Source organism: Phocoena sinus, chromosome 4, assembly GCF_008692025.1.
Source record: "Phocoena sinus isolate mPhoSin1 chromosome 4, mPhoSin1.pri, whole genome shotgun sequence".
Classification (NCBI taxonomy): Eukaryota; Metazoa; Chordata; class Mammalia; order Artiodactyla; family Phocoenidae; genus Phocoena; species Phocoena sinus.
In genome coordinates this window covers 50220657-50228213 of record NC_045766.1, presented here as the reverse complement: position 1 = coordinate 50228213, position 7557 = coordinate 50220657, and the positions used below count along the sequence as shown (strand labels likewise).

Genomic DNA, 7557 nt, shown 5'->3' with positions numbered 1-7557 from the left:
TTCATAGGACAAGGCATGCTGGGCTTTTAGGCTCCAATGTGTTGGGTTTTTTTGTTTGTTTTTTGCGGTACACGGCCCTCTCACTGCTGTGGCCTCTCCCGTTGCGGAGCACAGGCTCCGGACGCGCAGGGTCAGCGGCCATGGCTCACAGGCCCAGCTACTCCGCGGCACGTGGGATCTTCCTGGACCGGGGCACGACCCCATGTCCCCTGCATCGGCAGGCGGACTCTCAACCACTGCGCCACCAGGGAAGCCCTCCAATGTGGTTATGTGCCCATCTAAACAGTTTAGTATGTTCTGCTTCACCTTTTGGAACTCAACTTTGAAGATCCAGCTCAGGTGGCAGAACCTCTATGCAATTCATTGTTTCTCCATATTTCAACAGAGCTCATTGTACACGCCTCTTTAAATGCACATATCAAAATGTAATGGAGGGCTTCCCTGGTGACGCAGTGGTTGAGAGTCCGCCTGCCGATGCAGGGGACACGGGTTCGTGCCCCGGTCCGGGAAGATCCCACATGCCGCGGAGCGGCTGGGCCCGTGAGCCATGGCCATTGAGCCTGCGCGTCCGGAGCCTGTGCTCCGCAACGGGAGAGACCACCGCAAAAAAAAAAAAAAAAAAGTACTGGAATTGCAATACAGGACCTTTCTGACTTTTATTTATTTTGTTATTCCCAGTGCCTAACACATACTAATAGACAGTTTTATATATTTTTATATTATGGGTTGTAAATGAATGAATCAATTTCAGTACTATCCCCTGTTTTTTCTTCATGACACAATACAGATTTGTCTTTATTTTGGAAAATAATTGAATGCAGTTAAATATCTGGCTATTTTAGCCAACATGCCAAATTTGTATCATGATAGATTTTTTAGAAAATTTTTCCCACGTATCAGCTTTAGCTTGTTGCTAAATCTTATTTATTGCTTTAGCACTCAGTAGACTAGAAATATGTCCCTAATATTTTCCTGATTCTTATTCTTAAACAATAGCTTCCTATGGTATTTTTATTTATCCCAGTCTGTTTTCTCCCCCCTAGAGACTTGTCTGCACACGTAAATCTATTGATAATGTAGGGTGGGAAGTGTTAAAGTCGAATAATTGATGAAAAAAAACTTGTTAGTGACTTGTGGCTTGACTTAGTTGTAATCTTTTTTTTTTTTTAAGTAGTTGAAACAGATTTTTGGTACACTTTCTGTCACACAGCCCTGGTAACCTATGTAGCGTGTTTTCCAGTAAGTTGCCTGTATTAAACTTCCTCATTCAGTCTCCCACTATGTGTGGAATCTTTCATGCACGTGTGCATATATTCATCCTTAGGCTTTTGTGGACTTCTAAGCATTAACAGTTTAGTTGGCAGGGTTGACACAAACCGTCTGGCAAAGGCCTGTGCAAACCCACTAAAATACTTCAGGAAAGCCCTGTCTCATACACAGTGAACTTAGGCCACAGGTAAGTGAGCGTGAATAGGTGCGGCCAGCGCAGCCGCTTAATACGGGTCTGTGTTTGGGAGGAATCTCCCCGGCTCCCTCGTGGAGCAGGACTGTGGTGCTGAGGCAAGAACTGAAAAAGGTGAGGGCGGGCAGCCTCAGCTAGGGAGAGCTGTGGGGCGAGGTAGAAAGGGCCGGTCGCTGGCCGCGGTGCTGAACACGCTCCCGGGCTGCCCCCAGGGTGGCCCGCGGGAAGAGGCCCGGCGTGTTGGTGAGTGAGTTAGCGGGTAACCGCCAGTCTCGCGCCTTCGGTTGTCGATTCCTGGCTCCGGGCAGGGGACGCAGAGGCCGTGTCCAGGAGAGTTACCTCGCGAGTGTAGGGGCAGCCTCTGACCCATTCCTCAATAGCAACCCCGATAACAGCAACGCCGCCTATATTTATTTCTGGAGCTCCAACTCTGTCCCCAGCATTTGGCATCCATTCCCAGTGGTCATCACAACATCCTCGAAATTTAAAACAAAAAGGTTGATGCCTTGCCCAAGTGAACACAGCTACCCAAAGGCTGATCTCTCGTCCATGCCTCAGAAAATGTTTACTGTGCGTCCTCGACGTGCCAGCCTTACAGCCTCTGCTGCTCCCGCTTTGACAGCTACCCCCCACGCCCTGCCACGCTAACACGCCCCTTAGCCCTTCCTCTTTCCCCGAGGTTTGCAGCAGGCAAAAGTAATCTCCTACACAGCATATCCCCTACCACCGCCGAGTTGGGGAACTGTACAAAGGGCTGGAAATCCAAACACAATTTATTTACACATCTTGCCCCTTCGCTCTCAGTAGTCCACCGGGTGGGATAGCCAAGTCTAGCTCTTGAGCCCCCAACTCGCTGTGTGACCTTGGACAAGTGGCCACACCTCTCTGAACCTGCTTCTCCTTGCTAACACGGCGATAGGTTCTAGGACTGCGTGAGGCTCTTCCCAGGTGCGCACTGGTCTCCTTTCAGGTCGGAACACTCCCTACCTCCCTTTTCCAAGCCCGGTTGTGCATGCTTACTTCTCCCCACCAGGTCCGTAGCCAACTCTATCCCTTGTTGAGGAAGAACTCAGGTCCCGGGAACTGAAGGTGTACTCCCCACCGTGCCCGGCCCCAACCCCGGGTGTGATCTGCCCTTCTGGGCCACCCTAGCCAGACAGCACCCAAGGCTAGGGAGAGTCCTCTCGAGCTCCAGCTTCGCAGTGCCGGGACGCTTTGGGAAGTGCGAGATGCATCTGGAGACGGAACGCAAAGGCGAGGCAGGGCTGGCGGGGCTTCCTCGGTGACAGGTACTTGTGTGGAGGCCGGCCAAAGGCTGGGTTGGGAGAGAAGGACTTTGGGGGAGAGGACGGGGAAAAGGGGAGGTGCCAGAAAGAGCGGTGGGTCACTCGGTCCATCTCTCCACCAGTGTGTGTGTGCGTGTGTGTGCGTGTGTGTCTTCCCGCCTCCCTCTCTTCCCCTCCTCCCCGCCCCAGGCTCTCAGTCTCACCTTTTCCCTCGGCTGCTGCCTCTCCCCTCTCTTTCCTCTCCAAGCATCCTCCCTGAGAGCCTGCGCCCGTTCCTCCCTCGCACTCTCTTGCGCCTGTTCCTCCCTCGCACTCTCTTGCGCCTAAGGAGACCTTTTCCGGGACCAGCGCCCGATCCAGCCTCTCAGTGCAGCCGCATCCCAAAGCCAGTTTAAGCAGGGCCGGCAGCATGTGGAACGCGACGCCGAGCGAGGAGCCGGGGCCCAACCTCACGCTGCCGGACCTGGGCTGGGACGCTGCGCCTGACAACGACTCGCTGGTCGACGAGCTGCTGCCGCTCTTCCCCGCGCCACTGCTGGCGGGCGTCACAGCCACCTGCGTGGCGCTCTTCGTGGTGGGCATCGCGGGCAACCTGCTCACCATGCTGGTGGTGTCGCGCTTCCGCGAGCTGCGTACCACCACCAACCTCTACCTGTCCAGCATGGCCTTCTCCGACCTACTCATCTTCCTCTGCATGCCCCTCGACCTCGTCCGCCTCTGGCATTACCGGCCCTGGAACTTGGGTGACCTGCTCTGCAAACTCTTCCAGTTCGTCAGCGAGAGCTGCACCTACGCTACTGTGCTCACCATCACCGCACTGAGCGTCGAACGCTACTTCGCTATCTGCTTCCCGCTGCGGGCCAAGGTGGTGGTCACCAAGGGCCGGGTGAAGCTGGTCATCCTGGTCATCTGGGCCGTGGCCTTCTGCAGCGCCGGGCCCATCTTCGTGCTGGTCGGGGTGGAGCATGAGAACGGCACCGACCCTCGGGACACCAACGAGTGCCGCGCCACGGAGTTCGCGGTGCGCTCGGGACTGCTCACCGTCATGGTGTGGGTGTCCAGCGTCTTCTTCTTCCTCCCTGTTTTCTGCCTCACTGTGCTCTACAGCCTCATCGGCAGGAAGCTGTGGAGGAGGAGACGCGGCGAGGCAGCGGTGGGCGCCTCACTCAAGGACCAGAACCACAAACAAACCGTGAAGATGCTGGGTGGGTCTCGGTGCGCCCTTGAGCTCTCTCTCCCGGGCCCCCTCCTCTTCCCTTGCCCTTCCCCTTCTTCCTGAGTCTGCCTTTCTCCCCAGTTTCTCTAGGTCTCTGTTTCCCTGTAAGTTTCTCAATTATTCTCTCCTTTTTCCGTCTTGAGCTCTGTCTTTGATCTCTAGTTTCACTGTCTTGTCTCTCTCTCTCTCTATTTTTGTTTGTTTTTGGTTTTACATTTTTGCTCTATCTCTCTCTATATCTATGTTTCGCTCTCTCCCTTCCTTTCTCCCTCCCTCCTCCCACCCCTTGACTATCTCTTTGTTCTCTTTCTATCGCTTTGTGTCTCTTTCTCCTGGTCTCACCTTTCTCTCTTTCATGGAAAAATGTCCCACCTTTGTATTTCTCTAAAATGTGTTTTATTTTGGCCCAGAAACTTTGCTTCAGAATGAGATCTTTCATTAAAGAGTATATTATGGTGTTAAAATGTGTTAAAGGTGATGTTAAGCTTCCTGCCTCAATTTGTAGATCTCTAAGTTGCATTAAGAAAAGCAGGTGTTAAGGGTGAAAAAGAGCAGGCATTGATTCTAGGAAGTATTCATTGGTAAATGTAACCAAAGATGTGATCATCATGGATAATTCTACCAGAGAAGATTCATTTTTCTTTCAACATTGTGATTTGCTTTCTGACTTGCATTTTTTCCCCAGATAATTGCATCAATTCTGTTTACCCTGATGCTGTTTATACAGCTTTGTAAGGAAATCAGTGACAAGTCAGTGCCGGGGTCTCTGTTTTCATGATTACTTTTCCCTCCAAGTAGGACAGGCTAGATAAGCTAGGATAGGCAGGCTTCCAAACTGAGAAAAGGAGAATTTGTGGGAGCTGACAGAACTTACTATCTCTCCTCAAATGGTCCTTCAGAGAACATCTGGGTGCAGTGTCACACTGGAGTATGCTGAATCGTTATTGCATAAATTCAGCTTCTTTAAGTATACGTGTTTGGTACAAGTGAAGTAATACAAACTGTGTTCACATCCAAGCAAAATATTAATTCTCCTTGCTTTTTTCAAAACCAGAATCTGCACATTTTATCATCTGGACATTGTAGTCAACAGTTTGTATTTATTTGCATATATAGTACTTCTTAGAAGTTATTCTAGGATAATTTTGATTTGTAACTTTACAATTCTTGAAATCCTGTATATTAAAGTGATAGAGTTTATTCAAAGAATGTCAAGTTTAAAAAATTTTTTAGACCACTGATTCTCACAATATGACTAATAGATTGTAAACCTGCTAGTGCCCCCCAGGGGACTCTAATATTCATTTCGCTCCTGGGGCAGTCAGTTGCTACTATACAAGTTAGTTTTGAGAATACGTTTAATAATTTCCTCTGATTTTATTTTTAAGCTGTTAATTATCCTCACTGGTGACTCTCTTTTGCCTTGACAGTTGGAAGGGAATCACTAAAGTGGTACAAGTCCTAAATTATTATTTTCTGTTATTTTTCCTCTGATTTCTGAATTTTAAAAACTTAATCTAAAAATGCAGAGGTTTTGAAGAAAGCAAACATACATGGGCAAAATTAAGGCCTGGATGGATGATAATTAATGTTAGTTGGTTTTATGGCCTTTTCTACCTTACTTATGTCTATTTTAGGTAGAAAAGCTCATTCATCTCAGTGATTCTCAATCCTGACTGCATATTCAGTCTTCTGTAAAACTTTAAAAAGAAAAAAGAAAACAGGTGTCTTAGTCTCCTTCCTAGAGATTTTAATTTAGTGAGTCTGTATTATATCCAAGGAATCTGTACCCCAGGAAACTCTGATACATAACTATGGTTGAGTAGAACCACATTGTCTCATATAGGTTTGATCTAACACATATAAAATGGTGGACTATTGTGACTAGATTGTCTAGTTACTTGAGTCAATATGTCAACTCAAGCACAAAATCACTAAAATTGTTAACTAGAAACGACTGGGAAGCTCAGCAGTAAAAATGGTTGAATTGTTGATCCGGACAGACTCAATCTTGGTTAAAATATAGGAAAGAGCAGAAAATGATATTTCCCTGAAGTCAGTGGTCATACCACACATAATCAAAACAAAACCATGTCTTCAAAATCGATTGTGATTTGCTATATTTCTTGAACTTTGCTATATTTCTTGACGTTCTCTTTCTCATTGTCCTTTCAGCTGTAGTGGTTTTTGCTTTCATCCTCTGCTGGCTGCCCTTCCATGTAGGGCGATATTTATTTTCCAAATCCTTCGAGCCTGGCTCCTTGGAGATTGCTCAGATCAGCCAATACTGCAACCTCGTCTCCTTCGTCCTCTTCTACCTCAGCGCCGCCATCAACCCCATCCTGTACAACATCATGTCCAAGAAGTACCGGGTGGCAGTGTTCAAACTTCTGGGATTTGAACCCTTCTCCCAGAGGAAGCTCTCCACTCTGAAGGATGAAAGTTCTAGGGCCTGGACAGAATCTAGTATTAATACATGACCAAGCACATTGCTCAGCAAAGTCATTGCTTATTATTCTAAACTGGAAGCCATAGCACAGCAGAACTTGGGAGGAAGTTGAAGGTTAATTTTGGAATTAGGGACACATAGGTCTGGAAACAATTGCGGGGGGGAAGAAAAGACAGAATTTGTAATGTGTGAGCAGTTTGATTTGATTGCACGCTCATCAGTGCTCTCATACACGATTTCTGCATATTCACTGCCTATGATTTTTGCATTCTGCTGTTGGTGCTAGCAAGGGCTCTGCAATGCAGAGAAGGGAGGTGGTGTAGAGAGGGCAATTAGGTCACTTCTTACTAGACAAATTCTAACTCTGATTTCTTTTTCATAATGATAAAATTGTTTTGATTAAAAGAGTGACATTAAAATAAAAAATTTAAAACATGACTTTCAAAAACTAGCAATTTTCTTAGAGCACCAGATCAGTGCTGTCCAGGAGAAATATAGTACAAGGTACCTAAGTAATTAATATAAAAATTATTAATGAGAGTTTTACATTCTTTTTTTATACAAAGTCTTGGAAATCTGGTGTGTCTCGGATTTTCAGCTCATCTTAATTTGGACATGGAGCGTTTATCAGTAATACTTGATTTATTGCGAGTTCATAAATTTTGCAGAAGAAAAAGTAGATTCATTAACCTAAGCTGTCCAAACACACTTAGAAGTTTTCTAATAAATAAAACAACTGTGAGTTCTTAACTTCAAAATTAATTGAAATTAAAAATTCACTTCTTCAAGTTGTACTAGTCACATTTCAAGTGTTCAGTAGCCAACTATAGCTAGTGGTTACCATATTGGACGATGCAGCTCTAGAGTATATGTAAAATTATTGTTAATCTTACAAAAAATATTTAAAAATAAATACTCGTTCCCTGAAAACTTTTAATAGTGACATTAGCATAGCAGAGTGTTAGAGTGATAAATTCTAAAAATTACACCTAAATGCCCTATAATTTCTGCTTGGAAGAAAATGGATATGAACTATAATATGTATGCATTTTTAATTAGGTTGGATTACATGTGCTAATAATATTCAGGAAATGAGGCTATAAAAATTATAGAAAATCACAAATTACCTTATTTGGCTTATCAA

At 46.1% G+C, this 7557-nt stretch overlaps 1 protein-coding gene across 1 annotated transcript; it reads left to right on the top strand.

Annotated features, from left to right (window-relative positions):
• Nucleotides 1-3039: 3039 nt before the first annotated feature.
• GHSR (growth hormone secretagogue receptor) lies at nucleotides 3040-7080 on the top strand. The gene is made up of 2 exons (XM_032630793.1): nucleotides 3040-3953; nucleotides 6140-7080. The coding sequence occupies exons 1-2, from the start codon at nucleotides 3158-3160 to the stop codon at nucleotides 6442-6444; spliced, it is 1101 nt and encodes a 366-aa protein (XP_032486684.1). The 5' UTR covers nucleotides 3040-3157; the 3' UTR covers nucleotides 6445-7080.
• The last annotated feature ends 477 nt before the right edge of the window (nucleotides 7081-7557 follow it).